The sequence below is a fragment of the Lactuca sativa genome, chromosome 3 (assembly GCF_002870075.4).
Source record: "Lactuca sativa cultivar Salinas chromosome 3, Lsat_Salinas_v11, whole genome shotgun sequence".
NCBI classification, from domain to species: domain Eukaryota; kingdom Viridiplantae; phylum Streptophyta; class Magnoliopsida; order Asterales; family Asteraceae; genus Lactuca; species Lactuca sativa.
In genome coordinates, this window is record NC_056625.2 from 232,428,369 (window position 1) to 232,451,411 (window position 23,043).

At 36.5% G+C, this 23,043-nt stretch overlaps 1 protein-coding gene across 12 annotated transcripts; it reads right to left on the reverse strand.

Annotated features, from left to right (window-relative positions):
• Positions 1-13,386: 13,386 nt before the first annotated feature.
• On the reverse strand, positions 13,387-22,491 carry LOC111908953 (uncharacterized). 12 transcript variants are annotated; one of them, XR_006189473.1, is made up of 7 exons: positions 22,024-22,491; positions 21,424-21,480; positions 21,269-21,327; positions 20,830-21,048; positions 20,599-20,643; positions 19,838-19,960; positions 13,387-13,693 (listed from the first exon to the last, which is right to left on the reverse strand). XR_006189473.1 is itself a non-coding variant. In XM_042900343.1 (2 exons), exon 1 carries the CDS (start codon positions 17,879-17,881, stop codon positions 16,700-16,702), a length of 1,182 nt encoding a protein of 393 aa, XP_042756277.1. In that variant the 5' UTR covers positions 17,882-19,831; the 3' UTR covers positions 13,387-13,693; positions 13,769-16,699. The 12 variants fall into 12 exon arrangements, 1 of the variants encoding a protein (XP_042756277.1); XR_006189467.1 differs by having other exon boundaries at positions 21,269-21,336; XR_006189468.1 differs by having other exon boundaries at positions 21,424-21,504.
• Positions 22,492-23,043: the final 552 nt, after the last annotated feature.

A 23,043-nucleotide genomic window follows, 5' to 3' on the forward strand; every position in this document is an offset into this window, starting at 1 on the left:
AGTTTACGGTCATAAACCCTTGAGTTTACGGCCATGAACTCCAATCTTGGTGGTTTTGGGTGTTTTAAGGTGCTAAATGATTTCTAGAATAAGCCTAGCTTGGTGGTTTAATCCTTTGGGTAGTTTAGGGCATAGATAATACTCCTTTGAGGAGTTTACGACCAAAAGACCATATCCCTTAGAGTTTACGGCCGTAAACTCTCATGGGATGGATGTTTTAATTCTTTCAGGTCTCTTGCACAAGTAGGATAATTTCTAGGCTTTTGTTTAAGGCTAAGGGGGACCCCCTAGGCACACTTTGGTGCCCTTACTTGGTGTTTACGGCCCAAGAGCATTTCTTGGCCGTAAAATCCCTTTAAGGGGTGTTCTTGATGTGTTAAAGTCTCCAAATTAGCTTGAAGTAATTGAGGGTTAAAGTCTAAAGCCTTTGGGGGTGATTAGGGCACATTTAAGCCCTTGAAATTGGTGTTTACGGTCCAAGAAACTCTTGGGCCGTAAACTCCTAAAGCTATGTGTTCTTGATTGTTTTCTAGTCTCAAATGTGCATACATATTATCCTAAACTAGTTGCCTAACAAGGAAATGGGACTAGATGGCCTTTAAGCTTCATTTTGGAGTTTACTCCCCCCCAAGAACGTTCTTTGGCGGTAAACTCCCGGATCTCACATATTTGACATGTAATCTATGCTATTAAGCATAAAACAAGTATTATAACACAACTAGGGAAGTGTACTCACGATTTGGGATGAAAACCCGAAGATCCGTGAGAGAGAAAATGGCTTTTCTCTAGTTGGAAATGTGAATAATGAATGAATTTAGTTCAGAAATCTATTTATAGTCCTGAAATATTTTGGCAGAAAATATTTTTATTCTGGAATTGGACTCTAACATTATGAAGTTTTGAAATGCACAAGTTTCACAAACCCATGAGCATCCACTCTCCTGATATCTCCTTAAACGTAAACCCTAATGTACACAAACTTATTCGGAAAAGTCTGAAATTCATTGAAACTGGACTAGCTTCTATTGGATAGTTAATGTTCGTACAAAATCGAAATTTCGGGTTTTCACATATACTGATCAATTCAATCAAGTTTAGACTCATTTTTCAATCTTTTAGTACTATTTGGAGTCTATTCGAGTGTTCTAAACCTAGTACATCAAAGGAATCAGTGTTTAGATGAATCGGTGAAGTTCCAAACCACCTAACTGACCATAAACCTCATCAAATGGAGTTTTCGGTCAAGACCTTAGAGTTTTCGGTCAAGGTGACCGAAAAATCCATCCTATATATACATTTCATGATCATTTGGATCATTCTTTCCTTTTCAAAGCTAGAAACATCCATTCTCTCTCAAGTATCATCGAGTTCTTCACTTTGATCTTCAAAATTGTAAGAATTCTTTCCATTTGATTTGTTGTCACAAAGCTTTATCTAATACAACCCTTTGATTTCATCCATGAAATCATCTCTTTTGGGTTAGATCTTCAAGAACACCAAGAACACACACTAGTTTTTTGGGCCGAAAACACCCTTCTTTGCTTCCATATTGTAAGTATTTATCTCCTATACTTGTTATCTAGTAAGTATACTTGATTTAGGGCCTTGAAAACATCTATTTCTCAATAACAATAGGTGTTTTCGGTCAAGTGCATCTCCCTTGACCGAAAACCCTAAGGAAAGGTGCCTTTAAGACCTTAAACTCACATAAGGCTTTGGATGAAACTTAGAACCCCTATACATACTTGAAAGCCCTTGAAAATCACCTTATGCACCAAATATCATGAGTTTTCGGTCTTAACCTCTTGCACCGAAAACCCTAAAAACCGAGAACATTTGGACCAAGAACCATTTCGACCGAAAATGCCATTAGGACCGAAAGCTCCTAGGAACATACGATTTAGACCAAAAGTTCCATTTGGTAACAATACACCCATTTTATGTAATCATTTATGATAGTAACACTTCCATAAGAGTGTTTTCTAGTTTATAAGAGTGTTACCCTTCTTAATTAGTTGTATAAACACTAATTGCATGCATATATGTGTCTTTATATGCTAAATAGGATCCGTGTGTGCTCAACTTAGCATCCTTTTTCCGATCTTACATTCTCATCACTCATTTCAAGTGAGTTCATACCCCTTAATCTACCTTTTAAATGGCTTTAAATTACTTTTATGGGGGAGGGGATACAAGTTAAACTATATAGTTACTAATCAATCGCATGTGATTAATAACTAGATCAAACAGATAGATTTCTTACACTATAAAACTATGTTTCCAAACATCAATTTGAAAACATCATTAACGAAAAATCTTTTGGGTTACAACTTTATCAAACTCTTTTACAACTTATATATTGTTAAAACCATATCTCTACACATATAATTCATGTATATATGTATGGATATGAAAGCTTTTACTTCAGTTCCAACACCTTTGGGTAGCAAGAGTGTATAATCATACATAGTCATTCAAACTACATTACTAGTAAACTATAATAGGTATAGTTTAGGAGATTCTATTCATTATTTCTAGTACAATGAAACATACATGAGTCAGTTCATTCATGAGTCAATACAAACATACTATTATGAGAACCTAAGAGAACATACTATTATGAGAAACTAAGAGAACATACTATGATGAGATACAAAGAGAACACTATACACTATATAAAGAGAACACTATACACGATATGAAGAGAACACTATACACTATGTGAAGAGAAAACTATATACTATACAAAGAAAACCACTACCCACTATACACTACACAGGATTGACCATCCTACACCATGCTTCAAGCTTCAGTAGTGCCTGCAGGACTACGGGTGACAAAGGGTTACGACTGTTCGGCGAACTGCAGTGTCGCAGTTACACTAGTCAATATGTTATATTGACAACACATACTACATTTTATCTAAAGACATTAATGGATTTAAAGTAGTTAGTACAACAGTAGTTACTATATACAATACTACAGTACTACATTATTTTCCCTATTACCTTTATTTTGTGATCCTCTCACATAAACGATAAAGTAAACTATATTCTAGTAATGATAGTCACATTTGGGAAAACTCATACATTTTCAAAGAACAAATATACAAAACACTCGGGTCTTGGTAGAAGACTGCATTTAGTAGAAAATATACAATTTTCTAGGGAGATACACATATTTACAAATACTTACAAACAATTACAAATACTTACAAACATTTACATTACACTGTTACAAACATTGCTTCATGCGTATACAAACAAATGACACTAAATTACTTTTGAGTTCACCAACTTAAATGTTGATCTACTCTTTGAAAATAACTTGTATTCTCAGGTCACCACTAGACAGGTACGCTGACCAGGTTTTGAGAAGACGGAGCAGTCAAGACTCGTCTGTTATTTTGATCATTCATTTTTGGTGTCTATTTACATTAAAAAGAACACACTTGTATTAAAATTTTACTATTAATGCAATGGATGATGTTGTTGCTTGTCTACTACTTTTCATTGTTATGATACTTTACATGACGTCCTCCGCCCCTAAACGTTTCCACCGTTCTGGTTTTAGGGCGTGACAGATTGGTATCAGAGCTTTGTTTATAGCGAATCGAGTATATCAACCCATAAAAGATATATAAACTATAAACACAATGGGATTAAAATACTCTGACCATGAGTTTATACTTTTCAAGTACTAAAATACTTAACTAAAAGTATACATATCTACATAACTACATTCATACTAAAACCGGTGTCACTATGACAGAAAAAAAAGTATTACGATTGTTGAACATCACAGGTTGGCTCGGGGATGTATGGTCAGTTCTGGGAATGACATAGCTTGATCAACTATGTTGATCCGAGAAGTGATTATCATATGCGCGAGGGTGGTTGTGATGTGGCAACAAGTCTAAAAACTTACCAACACTACTACTAAGAAAACATTAGAACAACTACGTCAGAACAAAAGGCTTTTGCTGACAGTTCTATAAGGACTAAGTGCATACAACACAATTATATATAATTAAGGTTTCAGAATATGTGATTTAAGCTTTATTTCCTTTTCCTTGTTTGGATGTGGACTTAGAGTAGAATCGTTTATTCGAAGGACTATTTGACTCAAGAAGTATATAATTGGTATACACCATGTTATCATAGAAGGAACCAGTAAGAGTCATATTAAGATTAGCATTAAGTTTCTCTTATAGGAACTTTTTTATTTGTTTATCGCCTTCTTTTAGAGTTGATTATTATTTCTTACCTTTATTTCTCGTCTAGATATATGGTTGGATTTAATCTCCCTGGGGATCCGTACTTCCCGAATCAAGGCAACGCTGGTTGGCTCGACGCTGAACCAGAAGATGAGCCTACAATCCCCCTAGATGGTGAACTTGCTGAAGATTCCTCAGAGGATCTCGACTCCGAACCCGAAGTTGAGAACCTACCTCTTGAAGCCTCAATCCCAATTCAGAACCCTCGTCCGACTTTTCTAGGCCCAACGCCTCCGTGGGGCATAGCCATCGACAGGTGGAGCAATGAATAAGGGCAGAATCACCCCTATCAAGGAGACTGAAGCTTTTACAACTTGGAAACTGGAGGGTCTGCCGATAGAGCACTTCCCGTGCTGGTTCGTCATATTGCTCGCAATACTGAACAGGGAAGAGTCAACAGCGATGCAGATCGAGGCTACCGCCGGAGTCGATGTTGTTCGTCTTCGTAATTTGGAAGATCAACATGTTGCTACAAGAGATCGTACCAACTTCTTGCAAGGAGAACTAGCGGCATCCCAAGCCGAAGTTCAAGTGCTACGAGATCGTTTGTTGATGCAAGATAGGCGTTTTCATGAAATAGAACGCCGCTTGTCTAAATCCAAAGCTGGATCTAGCAAGAAGTAGACTATGCTCTACTCTATCTTTTGGATATAACATAGGTCTATGTATAGACGCTAGTACTAATTCTCCATTTTTGTTAAGACCTTGAACTTCTAGTCTACTAGGTCTTTGTACTATCATAATTTTCCCTACTTCTGATATGATGTAAGACCTACTCTTAGGTCAATTTTCCCAAACTCATTACATCTTAAATATCAATATAAATGACAGTTAGCAAATCTTTTATGGAAATTCTGTGTTCAAAAACTTTCATTTTACTATCCCTAGAACTCTATAGATCATATACTCTCAGTTAGTTGTTGAACTATGGCGATTTAGTTCATGGGACTCGTTCATTAACATCAATATTGGATTCTTATCATTGTGTTCATCTTTTAAACTTATAGTTGAAAGATGCCCCCACAAAAATCAACAAGGCGTAATCCTCCGATCGTTGAAACTACTCTACCACCTCCTCCACTAATCGATACAGCAGCTCTAAATGTTGTAGTAGTTGCAGTTGTGGCAACAGCCATGGCTCAGTATCACCCTACCAGTACCAGCAGAGGTGGAACACCTGTTCACTCTATTCAAAGTGAGGTCCTCGTGCGCTCGAGAGAGTGCTCTTATATGGATTTCACTAATTGCAATCCAAAGTCCTTTAGAGGGACTGGCGGAGTCATTGCCCTCTCGCAATGGTTCGAAAAGATGGAGTCGGTCTTCGAGATCTGCTCCTACTCAGAAAGGAGCAAAGTGAAATTTGCTGCGTGTACCTTCGAGGAAAAATCCCTAACCTGGTGGAATGGCCACGTCAAGGCACTGACTCTAATAGTGGCAAACGCTATGGGATGGGAAACTCTGAAAACTCTCATGATTGAAGAATATTGTGTGTATCCTTTTGATTTTTTGTTCTTTTTTATTCGTAAGAAATAGTCAACCATACTCTGTCGACTAATAATTTCCCCAATATATTTACCCATAATAACAACTTACTTAGAATTTTAATTGGTTTTGTTGATGGACAACCTCTCATATTGTATCTTGTCTTTATCGCTTCAATAAACTGCTTATTGAGACTTTTTTGTTGTAGGGCACTCTAAAGATTATGAAGATTCAAGTTCTTAAATCATTGGTTATGCAGATTGTTGCAGTGGGGCAATCCCATCTTTAGGTCATGAATCCATATACTTTGTTGTGAAAGATTATTTTTTCCTTAGTTTATTTGATCAAATACGATTCTTATTCAAATTGACAATGTCAATGAAACAATAACTACACTGATAAGAAAAGAAAACACATAACACATAACCCACGATGGACCAAACTGTCAAAGCGTACCACAAACGACCAAAACAAATCATCAATAACCATTATTTTCTATAATGTTAACAAATCTGTACCCCGCAAAGTGGGGTTCCTCATCTAGTTACAATGATATATATATATATATATATATATATATATATAGAGAGAGAGAGAGAGAGAGACAGCTAGGTTCAGATGTATCTAGCAACTATTGTGTGCATGAATGCACCAATAGGAATTTAGGAAAAAATAAATAATTCAATAAATTATTCAAGGGTATTATAGTAATCTTTGCATAGTTAATTATGGTAGATAATTAATATTCCTAATATCACACAAGAAGCAAATATAAATTTAGAACATTAGCCCTAAATCGAACTCACCATCGTTTCTAATCCACCGCTTCTGCTTCTTCTTCTACAATCGATCGCCAGCTCCACGTTCTCTTCTCATGTTTCAAGTTAATCGATTACCCTCTTGATTGTCACCGCTGAAACCCCTTGCCACCATCGTATCTACTACCAACACCACCATTTAAGTCCATCTGTTATTCCACCCGCTCAATCAGTAAGATTGTCGCCGCCAAAACCCCATGGTGTGAATTCCATCACCGTCTCTCTCCCTCTTTCTCACAAATACACATTCTCATCGATTCCAATATGCAATCGATTCCCTATATTGATTTTTCTATTGATATCAAGTTTTGATAATGATGGAGGCAAGGAATTTGAGGAACGGAAGGCAACAATTGTTGAAGGAGGTATGGATGCATTATTTTTTTGTCTTCTTTATTCGTTTCTCCATAACCAATTTTGATTCCAATATGTGTTGAATTTTTTATGCACCAGGGGGAGGTCGGTCCTCCTTGGTCTCTCTGTATTAGGGTCTTCTAAGCATATCTTGCAATGTGTTAGCTGTATTCAGGGGCTTTGTCATGGAAGTTGTTCTAACACTATATGTAAGTGTTTGATTTTACCTAATTTTATTTACCCATTTGATACTATATTCTTGATTTTTTGGGATCCATCATATCAAGATGGTGAAGTCTTCATTCAGTGATTCACTTGCTCAACCTGAATTATAGAATAGTTTCAAATAACATATAAAACAATTACTTTATCATGTTTGTATTTTATCTTGTAGCATTTGATATTTGAAAAAGACATTGGTAAAATTTTTATATCTTATCTTCCTCATGAATATCAAGCACCAAAGGAATAATCTTTAATTAGTAGCAGTAGCAAAGTCGCCATGGTATCTAATATGATGAAGGTAATTATGCCAGAATGGAATCTTGAATTCTAGTTCTGTTAGGATGAAATCTTGGATTCCACTGCTTATGTTCCAATTCAACCTAAGCATTGAATTTTTTATGAGCTATCATGTGTAAAACTTGTTATTTTTTCTACACTTACTTATTGGTTTGTGCATTTTCTTTAATTTTTACTTATGGGTTTTGGTGCAATTCACAACTTTCATTCTACGAGAATATAAATATTACATAAAACATGTGTTGCTAGTAATTCTGATAGAATACATCTATACAAGTTGTAGAATGTTTACGCATATAGAAGAAAAGACTATGATTTAAGTACATTCTGTAATGTATACTGTTAGAATTTATTTATATAAATGCATTCTATTAGAATGTCTTTGAGAATGTTTGTTAACAACAAGTATATTTGTTTAACTGGTAATACTAACGAGTAATGTATCTTATTCTTTCAGAATTGCATGGAGAAGGAATTCAATATTGATCATACAAGAGAAATATTTGGAATCGAGTTCAACAACAAGTATATATGTGAAGATCAAGTTGACTATATGGACCATTGAAGAGGATCAAGTGTATTTGTTCAATAGTTGTATATTCAAGAATGTTATCTTTTAAAAAATTTATTCATTTTTGATGATATTCTGTTAGAATATGTATAACTATATTAAAATGTATAAGGATATTAGTCTGTAAGAATATGTATAAATTTGTATTTAATTTCGGATGTATATTAAGAATAAAATCATAGACCCAATGGATGTATATGAATAATATCTTATTCATAAATCATGTCAATTATCAAATATAACTGCATTGAAAATGTATTCTGCAAGAATAAAAATGAAAATATATTTACTAGTTTATGGTTGGTATTCTGTTATGTTATTCTGACATAATAAAATCGGATTTTTAAATTTGAATTAATTTAAAATATTTAGATTTTTAAAAATAAAGGAATTAATTATCCCTTAAAATCCGGAAATTTCCTTTTGTAATATTAGTAAATTGACCAAAATACCCTTATGCTGAAAATTGTGTGATTATATGGTGCATGTTACCCTATTGTAATATCATAGACTCTCAGATCATGACCTTTGATTCTATTCCATCTGATGGTTCAGATCTGTGCATTCTGACACACAATAGTTAGTAAAAACAAAATAACCTAACTATATATATATATATATATATATATATATATATATATATATATATATATATATAGAGAGAGAGAGAGAGAGAGAGAGGTAGGTTCCGTTGAGATTAAAAATAAAATAGAGATCTTGAGATTCAACCTCAGCCACGTATTTCACATCTGCCGCTCTAACCCTTCGGCGTACCGGCCTGATAGGTCTGGTGTAATCATAAATGATTACACAATGTCACCCGTTCTTTTCTCCTCCGTCACCATCCCCACCACCGTAACTGCCACCACCACCACCACTACCACCACCTTTGACACCAATCGACCCCACCATTGTCACCTCCAATACTTATACCACCGCCACCTCTGTCACCACCACCTCTGCTGCGACTAACTGTAATAATAATTTATGATTACTCAATCTGTGAACAGACATATATGTATAATCATTTATGATTATGCATATACGTATAAACATGTATAATCCTGTATATTATACCTCTCTGCCATATAATCATTTATGATTAGGGATACCTCGTTGTTGCTGGTACGCTGGAGCATTAGAGCGACAAATGCGAAATATGTGGCTGAGGTTTAATTTCAAGATCTCTACTTTTTTTTAGTCTCAAGTGAACCATCCCTTATATATATATATATATATATATATATATATATATATATATATATATATATATATAATACAAATAAATAAATAAATACATAAATAAATAAATACAACCTTAATAACCCCTTTTAGAGCTATGTAGTAGAGTTACTTCTTAATCAATTCAACTATTTTTTGAGCCAAACTAGAGGACTACAACCTGAGAAAAAAATCGGGATTAAGCTAATCCTTGAGCTCATATGAAGGAGTTATGACTGTTCGGGCGAAAATTATAATCGGGCAAAAATTATAATCAATGCTGAAAAAAATTGACACCCCTAACAACCCCTGTTTAAAGCTATGTAACTCGGTCATTTCTTAACCGATTCAACTATTTTGAACCAAAATAGAGCTACAACGTACGTAGAAAAAAATTAGTTTATTCTAAGTCCGTAGTTATTGTCATTCCATGTTGGACAAATATTATAAAAATTGCTAAGAAAGAAAGCAAGTATAAAAAATAGCTCGAACCATAGATAGGTTTTTTTTTATAACGTCTCCATTTGAAACACAAGTAGAAACATAATAAAACAACTATTACTATCAAGATTCAACAACCAACAATTGAATCAAGTATAAAAAAAATAACCATATGACCAACTATCAACAAAATGATTAAAACAAGTAACCGGTCTAAAATCCATTGTTATCCACGATAGGTTTCCTTGATTTTCTCACACAGTCTTATGTGCAAACTAAACCCTCAAAAATTGTAGTGGAGAACTTCATTTAGTAAGCATCAAATATGTGTCGGCTAGTACCAAATGCTAACTCGGCTGCCACTGTTGATAATTGAATTACCAAATGTTCAAAAAACATAAACATACAAACTTGTAAGCTAAACGGTTATCGCAGTCAAAATTTTAATAGCGGTCACATACTGTTATTTGAAATCGCGGTTATCGTGGTGGTATAACAGTGGTATAGCGGTTTTTTAATATTATATATAATTTATATTATATATGTATACAAAATTTATAGATTAGATTATAAATACTATATAGAATTAATATCATAAAAAATCATATAAAAACATGACATAACCTATATATAATAGTCTAATATAGTAATATGAAAACTAAAAAGTGTCAAAATGTCATCGCATCTCAAGTCGTTCGTGGTTAAGCAGCGAAACAAATGAGAAATGGAAGTTGTTATTTGTTGTTTTGTAGTTTGTAATTAATTATATTTATTTTTTTGGACTTATTAAGACAAAAAGTGTAGTGGACTAGTTAAGAAAATAAAGATTTAATATTGAAATAACACACAATCGTTTTTTTTTCATTATCAAAGTAGCCCAATATGTATGAAATTGTAAAAGCAGGTGTAGCGTCGCTATAGCGCCATTGAGGTTCGCGGTAAATACCGGTCAATAGCGCCGCTAATAGCGTCACCGTTATTTGTAAACGCTATTTCAAAATAGCGGTTCAGTAACACCGCAAAACGCTATAGCGTTGCTATAGCACACTATTGATAGCATAACTTGTAAGTCATAAAATTTAACAGATAGTAGGAAATAAAAAAGAATTATAACTTTGGCCATCCGAGCAATAATCGGGAAACACGAGCCATTTTGCTTCCACCACAAAAGAAAATAAAAGTCCCTAGTGTATAGTGTATTGAGTTGGCTGCCCATTTAGATATCTTCTTAACTCCATTTCCAATGAAAACGAGTTATTAATTCCACATTTAGACGATCAAAAAAACTTCATTCTCATCATCATCACAAACCACATTTTGACTACTTCGTTCTTGACATGATACTAGAGACTTATCACCATCATATTTATCTTTGCACATCATGAAAAAAAAAAATCTTCAATTTCTCTTTGAAAAGGCGTTAGACATAAGCACACTTGAAGACTAAAAAAAAGAAAATTGAATGTGTGGAAACTTACTTGAGATTCTTCACAGGAGGAAGCTAAATTTTCCATGAACTCTTGAAATAAGTTGATCTTTTGGATGTTTTGTGATGTTAATTTCGAAAAACAATGGGTTATTTGTTAATTGAGATGTTTAGGGTTGTCGAACATAGAGGAGAGGAGAGGACCACCGGCGGATTTAGTGTGTTGCACGGGAAAGCACGGTCTACCCCTCAAACTTTCTCGTCAAATGTAAATTTAGTGAATATATGTCGAAAATCGGTGGAAATCCGTCACGAATCTACTGACAATCCATCATAGGGTATGTTAAGTGTAAATTTGTCAGTTTAGTGACGATTTTGTAACGAAAACTACATTCGGAACTTAGTTTTTGCTATTAGTGCAACACCTGGCTTTTCTTTCTGAGTCCGCCATCAGAAAGGACGACTCCGATCAGGAAAAAAATGGACAAACAATTAGAGTAAATAGTCGTACAATGCGTGTTTATCGTATGAACAAAATATTGGTTCCCTGTTCCCCAAATAAAAGTAATAAATCCTTCACATTCTAGCTTGGTTTAAACCCTAGAACCAAAATTGATTTTTCTCACACGGTTCTAAAACAGAAAAAACCCGAGAACCGTGTACTAGAAAATCGAAGAACCAAAAATTAGTAATAATTGAAACCGAAAATTAAACTGAATGACCAACTCGGTTCCAGTTCAGATGTAATTTGTTTTTCCAAATTTTTTTTTATCATCCCTACTTGTATTAATTTATTTATAGTAACCAGTCATTTTCTCATAGAATCGTGATCTATAAGGCTATAAGGAATGGACTCGATAATGTCTAAACCACATCTACACTTCATTCTTCCAAATGAGATCAGCCTTCACCTGTACAAAAGATATTTATACCATCTCATGAGTAAATCTTAAAGAAGTGGTAATTTCATTGTCATTAACAAAAAGCCATTTGTACATTAAAAACTTTATATGCAAAACAAGGATGGATGCTAGTTTTACTTATCTACAATTCTGACCAACAGATTTTTATAAATAATCACATGAAAGGAATCAAAAAGAAGCTGGAACCTACAAAGCTTGTAGACTATGTATTCTTCTAAATTCAACCCTCCATCAAAATGTTCATGAGCAATTATTCAACACGCCTTGCTTTTAAGAAAAAAAAGATTTCAATTAAATCACAAACAAAAAAGGGGATCTTGATTGTTGATAAAGTTGTTAAATTTAGTAAGAACATTTATTCCAAATCTACCCTACTGCACCCCAATACACCCAATTTACAGATCAGTAAAGAATAATAGGAGACTAATTGACCAAATTTATGTTATATCAAAAAGTATATACTTTGATGAAAAGTAAACAAAAAACTAACATTATATTAAAGTAAAAGACAGGAGGATATCAAATTAATAAGAGGCAATAAAATTTAGTGGGTGATCTTGAGGATTCAGAAGATGTATAAAAGCATATCAAAAGAATCAATAAACACATCTGAGTAGATAAAAGCGTAAAAGATGGATAAAGAATGTGCCTACTACAATTAACTTTTTTTTTAAAAAGAACAAAGATAATGAAGAAAAACTACTTGTAGCTGCCTTAAGGTGTCAAGCCAAGCAGTCTCCCAGAAAACCATAACATCCACAACATATTAGAATCCTGGTACCAGAGGTCTTAGATGAGCGTGTTTTTGGGTATGACAGAGGGATGCCATCTATTCTCAAACAATGAAGTTGAACCCAATCTTGTATCCTTTCTTCCTGTGGTCTATCTGTATAACATCATTGACAAGAAGATTACTTCAAGTGTTATGTTAAAATTTCAACAATTATGAAATATAAGACATTTGATTGTTGATCAAAGGTTATAACTTTTCAAGACTCCATCTACTACACAACCGCCAAAGACGGACGATATATATATATATATATATATATATATATATATATATATATATATATATATATATATATATATATATATATATATATCTCATCCGTCTTTGGCGGTTGTGTAGAAGATGGAGTCTTGAAAAGTTATAACCTTAACATCTTATCATCATTTTTCATCAAGAATGCTCTTAATAACCTACTTTTCATAAGAAATTAAACATACAATCCAGATTGAGATACATATCTTGTGGGACCGAATAGTTGAGATCAACACTTCTATGGTTTCAAGAATAAAAATTTGAATTTGCAGAATATTTTCTCACTCAAGCCAGTAAGAGAATGTGATACGACAGACTCAAAGCTGCAACTACTATTAGCTTAATGCTTAAAAGAAATCAACAATTAGGGTTCTGATAGTTCGAGATTCAGAGAGATCTCCACAAAGAAAGATTAAAGTTCATAATTCATGTCCCTGCCTATAACACCCATAAAATTTAGGCCAAATTTAAACTTTTCAAAACATTCAAATAGTTATAGTTAATACAAATTCGTTTCCAAAATAGTCTTTATCAGAGTTTTTCCCAGGAATGCATCACAAAATATGAGTAGTGGTACGATCATGCCTTCGCCTTGCCTCGATCCCCGGATGTACCTGAAACAATAAATTGAAACTGTAAGCCCGAAAGCTTAGTGAGCTCCCCCAAAATACTCATACACGCAGACATACGAATTATCACAACACAGTGTACAATGGGTCCAGTCAACCATCAGGTTGGAATACCCCAGGCCCTCAACCAACAGGTTGGAATGTCACGTACTGTAAGTCCAATCATCCTCGGGATGGAATACTCACGGCCCACAACCAACAAATTGGAATGCCCAGGTCTATTGGCTTTCGCACAAAGCAGATAAGCCTCAACTGCCAAACAAACATGTGCACATATATAACAGATAATCACATGACAATCTATAAGCAGACAAACCGATCTAACCTCCTCTTCCTCCAAGCCTTCTCCTTCCAACAATCTTCTAATCAAGCTTCACACACTCACAAGGGTACATACACTCGAATCAGGCTCTCAGGGACTCTCTAAGACTGTAAAGAGGCCCAAGGGAGGCTAAGGCCCCTTTAAATAGGGACACAAACCCCGGGAATTAGGGTTTCACTTGCCAGCTCCAACTCACCGTGTCCCATTAGTGGACTCGTCGAGTTGGTCACTTAGTTCGCGATCCAATCCCGCTACTACTTGACGAGTAGGGCAACCAACTCGTCGAGTAGGGCCAAAACCAAGAAACTTTATTTGAACAATACCTGAGAATCGGGGCGTTACACTGCCCAAGCCGGCCCTAGCTCTTATTAAAGCATAAACGAAAATCACCATACTAGGAAACTTAATCAAAAAAAATAAAGTCTATAATTAACTTTAATTAAATTACTAATCGCCCCGTGCGTTGCGTCTCTTATAAACTCGGCCCCATCTCCCCTGATTCATATCAATACCCCGTCCCTAAAAATTCACCTTGTCCCCAAGGTGGAAATCAGGAAATTGAGCTTGTATAACTTCAATATCCTCCCAGGTCGCCTCAACCTCCAATAAATCCTTCCATTTCACCAAAACTTCCCGCTTTCCTTGATGTTTCCTCAACTTCAACACTTGTTCCGGCACTACCTATACTTCCATAGTCTCTGTATCCTTCTGGTAAATAAGATAGAGCCTCCTGGTCACCAATCATCTTCTTGAGCTGAGAAACGTGAAAAACCGAATGGATGGTTGCGGAGGCTAGTAATGCCAGGCGATAGGCTAATTTCCCCACACGAGCTAAAATGCAAAAGGACCATAAAAACGTGGTGCTAGTTTAGCATCACGCCTTCCAACCACCGTATTCTGCCTATAAGGACGCAACTTTAAATAAACCAAGTCATCAACTTCATATTCCACATCTCTCCTTTTGTGATCAGCTCGGGCCTTCATCACTTGTTGTGTTTTTGCCAACTGTTCCTTGAGTTCCTCTAACACCCCATCTCGCTCCCACAGGTAATTATCTACCTCAAACGTGATTGTCGTGCCAAAATCATAATTGAGCAGACGAGGTGGGTCACGACCATACAAGATTTTAAAAGGAGTTTCTTTAACAGATGAATGATAGGATGTATTTTACCAATATTCCGCCCATGGTAACCATTTCACCCACTGTTTTGGTTTACCTGACGCAAAACAATGCAAATATGTTTCTAAACTACGATTCACAACCTCGGTTTGACCGCCCGTCTGTGGATGATAAGTGGTGCTATATTTCCACGTGGTACCTTGGAGTCGGAAGAGTTCTTTCCAGAAACGACTCAGAAAGATTTTATCCCGATCCGACACCACTGACAAAGGAATACCATGTAACCGTATAATCTCACGAATGAATGTGTTGGCAATAGTAGTTGTTGTGAATGGATGCTTTAAAGGAATAAAATGAGCAGACTTACTGAGACGGTCAACCACAACCAAGATCACGCTATACCCTTCCGATTTTGGCAACCCTTCTATGAAATCCATGCTTAAATCCTCCCAGATCCATTTTGGTAATTCTAGTGGTTGTAAAAGGCCTGCTGGTGCCAAATTCGAATATTTATTTTGTTGACAAATGCCACATTTGGCTACCCGTTCCGCCACGTCCCGCCGTATTCCAACCCAATAAAATTCTCGTGTTAATCAATGATAGGATTTTTTTAATACCTTCATGACCTCCCATCACACCCGCATGCGCCTCCTGGAATAAACGGTCAATCCAAGAAGAGTGGGAGGGTAACACCAAGCGATTCTGATAGAAAACCAATCCATCTCGAATCTCATATTCATTCATCTTCTCATCTCCGGCTTCGATTAAACTATTCATGGCTAAGACATCTCGGTCCGGTTTTAAATCTAGTAACAAGTCACCCTTATTACTGGTGTGAGAAACCACGAGTTCAGACAACCGTACCCCATCACCTCGTCTCGACAAAGCATCGTCTGCTCCATTCTCCTTCCCGAGTCGATATAAAATTTCAAAGTCATACCCAGATAGTTTCAAAATCCACTTCCGGTACTCTCTGGACACCACCCTTTGATCTAACAAGTACTTCAATGCTCGCTGGTTAGTGATCACTCGAAAACGTTTTCCCAACAAGTAGGGCCGTCATTTTTGAACAACTAGAACAATGGCCATCAGTTCTCTTTCGTAGTTCGACTTTTGTTGAGCACGCATTCCCAACACTTGACTAAAGTACGCCACGGGTCGCCCCTCTTGCATTAGTACCGCCCCTAAACCATGACTCGATGCATCCGTCTCAATGACAAACTCCTTGGTGAAATCAGGGAGAGCTAAAACAGGAACCCGTGTCATTGTGTCTTGCAACTGTCGAAATGTGCGGGCTGCCTCCTCATTCCAATGAAACTGATCTTTTTTAAGTAGATTAGTGAGTTCCCTTGCAATTTTTCCATAACCTTGCACAAATTTACGGTAATAGCCTGTTAGTCCGAGGAACCCTCGCAGCTCACGTACAGTCTTAGGCTCAGGCCATGAGGTCATAGATGATATTTTCGCCGGATCAACCATGACGCCGTCTTTTGTCACTATGTGCCCAAGGTATTCCACCTTATCTTGAACAAAAACACACTTCTTGCGATTACAAAACAGGCCGTGTGAGGTGCTCCCGATGCTCATCTATCGACCGACTGTAGATCAATATATTGTCAAAGAAGACGAGAACGAATTTACGCAGATACGGCCGAAACACCTTGTTCATAAGTGCTTGAAACATTGATGGGGCATTGGTCAACCCGAAGGGCATCACGAGGAATTCATAATGCCCTTCGTGGGTCCGAAATGTCGTCTTTTGAATATCTTCCGGTTTCATCCGAATTTGATGGTACCCGGATTTTAAGTCAAGTTTGCTGAAAATAACCGCACCATGTAGTTCATCGAGCAATTCTTCAATAACAGGGATAGGAAACTTGTCTAATATTGTTTCCTTGTTAAGAGCCCGGTAGTCGACGCAAAATCGCCAACTACCATCTTTCTTTTTCACTAATAATACTGGACTGGAAAACGAACTAGAACTTGCTCGGATTACCCCTGTTGTAAGCATCTCCTCAATGAGTTTTTCCACCTCGTCCTTCTGCAGTTGGGGATATCGATAGGGTCGTACATTGATCAGTTCGGTCCCGACCCTCAAATTAATGGCATGCTCGTGTCCACGAGATGGGGGTAAACCTGCAGGTAGCATAAAAACATCAGCAAAATTAGTTAGTAAGTCGTCCAAAGCCGGTTGCACTTGTGATGATGGCCCCGTAGCAACAGCTAAATTCTGAAACTCGACCAAGTAACCCTCGGTTACTCCAGGCAGGTCGCGCACTAGCGCTTGTAACGATGTCTCTGCTCTAGTCAACCCTGGCTCCCCCTTTAGTGTAACCTTCTTTTCTTCTGCTACAAAAGACATAGTGAGTTCTCTCCATTTAACGTGTGTATCGCCTAGAGTGCGCAACCATTTAATTCCCAGAATTAAATCTATACTTCCAAGCTCTAAAGGATAGAAATCACTTGTCATTTGGTAGCCTGGAAGAGACAAAACCACTCGTCTACACAACCCATAACTCTTTTCAAATTTCTCGCTGCCCATCATCACCCCTGTTTCACGCGTGCCTTTGACTGTGAGACCCAGATTTCCCACTAAAGGTAGTGAAATGAAGTTATGGGTCGCTCCATTGTCAATACGTACCACTACCTCGTTCCCACTGATATGCCCTCTGAGTTTCATGGTCTGCGGTGTAGTCAACCCCATATCCGAACTAGCCGAAACAAATATCATATCAAGATGAGCATGCTCTGGGTCCTCTTCACTACCTCCTTCCTCGACCAACAACACCTATAATGTTTGTTTTTCCAGGGCATTTGTGTCCCGGTCCGAACTTTCCATCACAACGAAAACACAATCCTTTGGCTCATTTTGCGGCTATTTCTGCTTTTGTCAGTCGTTTAAAAGGTGCTTTAGAGATTGTGGTTACCTTCTGCTTAGGCCCCGTGATCTGGGCAAGCGGTTTGACGAAACTAACATGAGGTCGAGTGGTGGCGCTTCCTAGTTATCCCCTTATCGGTTATCAAATTTGTACCCGAGTGGCTCTCATCAATCAACAATGCTAGTCTGCTTGTTTGACTATGGCCCACTGGTTGAGACTTAATCACTGATGTTCTTAACTCGGGTTTCAGTCCTTTAATGAAATTTCCTTCTAGAATTGGTTCAGGTATACCACTCGGTTGGTCTGCCAACATACTCACGTGCAGTGTCTTCTTGAGTAAGTTTTAGGAACTGTTCATGTAAACTTCTATTTAGCGACGGTTGGAACCGGTCAAGCAATCTAATTTTGAGTTCGCCCCAACTACGGCATGGCGAACGCTGCTCATTCCAACGATACCAAGCCAACATTGGTCCTTCCAAACATAATACCGCGACCCTGAGTTTTTCTGTAGACGAAACCAAACCCTGGATCTCAAATACCCATCCAAATGCATCTTCACCCTCAAATAGTGGCATGTTTAGCTTTCGCATGCGATAATTTGTTCCCTGTACCCATCCTCCTCCATTTCTGTGGCCACCCATAAGGTCTTGGTTGAATACATGGCCCTCATTATAACCCATGGGTTCATACTGGTCTTCCCCCACCCCGTGTCCAAGTAGGTCTGTTTACCTCGACTGTTACTTCATCCCGATACGTCTCCGACAGTAAATGGTGTGGGTTGGCGCCATTGATCCTCCCTTCCAAACTAGACAAGGTGGGGCTGGTGTTGGAACCATCCGTCTGTCAGGTGTGTGGTCAATGTCGGAATCAGTATAGATGTCATTGACTGGAACAACGTTGGTGGTAGTGGTGGTAGGCTCGATGATGGTAGTGGTGGTTGGGTCTGACTTGTTGATGAAGAAATCGGTGGTGGTAGGCTAGAAGTTTGCGAAACCTTCAAGAGCAATCCCATCAGTTCCGCATGCCTTTGGTTTGCAATAGTCTGTCTCTTTTCTGCATCTGCCTTGATCGAATTAATCTTCTGCTTCATCTCCTCCAATCAGTCGCGACCACCATTGGAGGTCAAATCTTTGGTGCCTTCAGAACGAGTGACTGGTTTTGTCATGGACCTAATTTATAAATCGGATGAACAGTGACGTCGTGAACAGTGCTCCAGGAACATCGCTCTAATACCAATTTGATACGACAGACTCAAATCTGCAACTACTATTAGCTTAATGCTTAAAAGAAATCAACAATTGGGGCTCTGATAGTTCGAGATTCAAAGAGATCTCCACAAAGAAAGATTAAAGTTCATAATTCATGTCCCTGCCCAAGCCGGCCCTAGCCCTTATTAAAGCATAAACGAAAATCACCATACTAGGAAACTTAATCACAAAAAATAACGTCTCTAATTAACTTTAATTAAATTACTAATCGCCCCTTGCGTTGCGTCTCTTATAAACTCGGCCCCATCTCCCCTGATTCGTATCAGAATGTCTCACTATAACGATGATGCTTGTGCATTTGGTTTATAAAGTATTTCGCTTCCTAGATAAACTAAACCTTTTGTCAGGAACTTTACAACCCCCAACCTCAACAACAAGGTAGTTAATATCCCCAAAATGCTAGTCACATAACACCTAACCAAAACATAAAGCTGAGAACCTAGTTTTAAGTTATACAAACCAACAAAATCAAGTATGATGTTTACCATGCTTGCTTTCAACAGATGAAGAACTACAGTTTCTAGGCATTTTCATTATTACCTCCATGTTCCTTTGGAACTGCTTCATAAGCTTCGATTAAAGATCAATAAGCAGTTATAACAGGTCATTTTGATCTGGTAGGCGGTAGCAGACAGGTGATGGTCAACTGGACCTGAAGTTGATCTACTTCAAGAAATGCAAGTTAACAATAATACCAAAACCAATAATCAATTTTGAAGTACCAAATATGACCCTCAAATTCAGTCCTCCAATATGGCTAAGTTTTAGAGTTAAACCGTAACCGGAATTAGTTGGAGTCTTGGAGAGTTGATCAAGGTCACCATCATGACACCTTTGTAAATCGATAAAAAGAGAAATCATTTTTTCTCGGTTCTTCATATTTTCAAAATCCCATTCTCCAGAATTTCACCGAACGTATTCGCTACGTTGGTAACTTTTTTCTCTTAGTTTTATTCAAATCAAGATCAATTTTAACTTATCATCATTACCCTCTCCTGTAATTCTCCATTTCTTAATTGCTAGTGTTACATATTTTTAATTGCAACTACTGATTGTGACTTCCCCCAAATCAAATACATACAGAAATGACAGATTTTCCCACTTCAGGTTCTCACAACGTATTTTTTTTTATTTCACAAAGTATTTATACTACGATTGTTTGCCTATTTTTATAAGTCCTCTATTGTAGTAATAGCAGAGGCCAATTCATCTGTCTCCTTCCACTTGCAGGAAATTTCTTCTTCCCTAATGACTAATTCTACAAGAAATGCAGTTATGTGAGAGTTCTGAGTTTGATTTACCTGAATGTGGGAGATAAGAAGAGCATACGCATCCAACACTTTGACCTAAAAGAACATCAAAACCCATAAAAGCATAGTTTATTAAAACAAATTTATAGAAAGTCTAGAATGAACTTTAAAAATATATAAGCATAAACAATAAAACCTTCTTCCAGTGCTTTCGTATATAAGTCGTTAGATTAAACATGACCTAGAAAATTAAACAGAACCTAGCAAATGAAAACAATTTACCTTTTTTTTTCAAAATGTCTAGATCCTTTGATAACACTCTTCTCGTAGAGACTTCATTTCAGCCTCATATGATTTCCTTTGTATACCAAATAAATCGAGTAATACATGAGCAGCATAACATAAAAAGGAACTGTGAATCTTCAATCTTCATATGTGTTGAACGAACCTTCAATCAACTCAAGTTGCTGGAGAAAATTGCATTATCTTGACATAGAAATTCTACAAATGAATAAAGGAAGAAAAGGTGTTTACTTGGATAAATTAATTCAAAAGAAAATGTTAACAATGGGAAGGAAGATAAAGAATGCACCAGGTAGTGCTCCCTTAGGGGTCTCATAAAGAAATTTATATTTTCAAACAACCATTTACTTTTACCACTTTTGTAGATTTAATAAGGCTATATAGTAGGTTATGAATAAATGAACAAATAAGTACGTACCATGGTTTACTTAACTTTAAAGTTGAAAGGAAAAATATGTCATTTACGAGATGTCTATCCTGCACAAACTAAACATAACAATTAGTATTGGTATGTATATAACATGCCTTCAATGATCATATTAAAAGTAAAAAAATAAAAAGATTAAATCTGACCTGAACACTCTCTATTTGAGACGTTCTTCCCATGTTCTTCGCTTTTTTGTTTGTCCACTTCAAAAATCAAAATGCAGCCATCTGTCATCCTTTCCAAAAAATTATGATTTTACTTGATCTTTCTTACCCTTGTTGGGTCAAGAAGATACCGACTTTTATCCCATTTAAATTCAAATTTAAGGAAGGTAAATTAACATAGATTATTTTATTAAATTTCTAATAACCTGCAACTCCAAATGGATGTAAAAGAGACACACACACATATGGATTAGATTATCGGTAACCAAAACTGAAAGTAGATGTCTTGAGGTCGACTTAATCTGGAAACAACTGGAACTTAAATCTTTCATGTAAATTTGATAACAAACGAGAAAATTTGAAACCTAATACATGTCGATTAACATAAAAAAGCCAAAGTTCAGTGGGGTTTTTTAACATGAAAGCACAAACCATTTGCAATAATTTTAAATGGCAATGGTAAAAAGCACGTCAGTAATTAATCAAGAAAAATAAATGGGGAAAAGTGAAACACCTTAACTCATGTTTAGGGTTTTAGAGAAGAAGAGAAATAAAAAAATCAGTTAAAAGAAAGAAACGAACCTTGAAGGCATAATCGTGAAGGAAGGCAACAACTCGTATCTCACCCACACACACAGGTGTAAGACGCATGATGTGAAGAAGAAGAAGTCAGGGTGACTTAGGCGCAATCAACCAAGAAGTGGCAGTAAAGATCGCTGGAAACAAGAGGCACATATTGACTCCCGATCACATCGTTTCTGGAAGCCACAGTCAACGTCATGCATAAGTCATCGGAAGGGATGCGGCGTGTTTGACGCAAGAGGCAGGAAAGTCGGCATGACGGGGAGAACTGGTGTGAGTTAACTTCTTTTGGGCCATTGATGGCTACCAGAAGTAATGGTCGACGGCTTCCTTCTTAAGTTCTTATGGACAACACAAACGATGAGAAACCAAGACCAAAATGAAGGGTATAGTGGAAGCTATTTTCGTATAGTAGCGGTGGCACATACTCCAGTTCAGACTGTTCAGTAGAATCGTGAATCGACAGGGGAAAATATACCCATTTTCACAAACGATATTGTTTAGTACTACCTTTTCAATACTTCATTTTTCAGAAATGGGGCGGCTACCCATATGGGACCCGACCCGGGAGAAAAGCAATACACTCTTATGCCCCTTTAAAATCAAGAAAAAATACCTCAAAATCCTACAAAATTCCACAAAAAACTCCTCTAATTCCACAAGCATCCGACTCACCCCAATTTTGCTTAATTCTTAAGGCATGGGTTTATATATATATATATATATATATATATATATATATATATATATATATATATATATATATATATATATATATATATATATATATATATATATATATATATATATATATATATATATATACTAGCTGTCTACCCGCGCAATGCGGCGGCAACAATAGTTTCATTGGACAATTAGTTTCTTTCGGCAATTAGTTTTAATCGAAAATCTATATTATATTTCAAGGAACACAAAAGAAATACATATTGCTATCAGTCAGTTTTGCAGCAAGAATAGTTTCATTTCGTCAAATAGTTTCTTTTGGAGATTATATTCGTC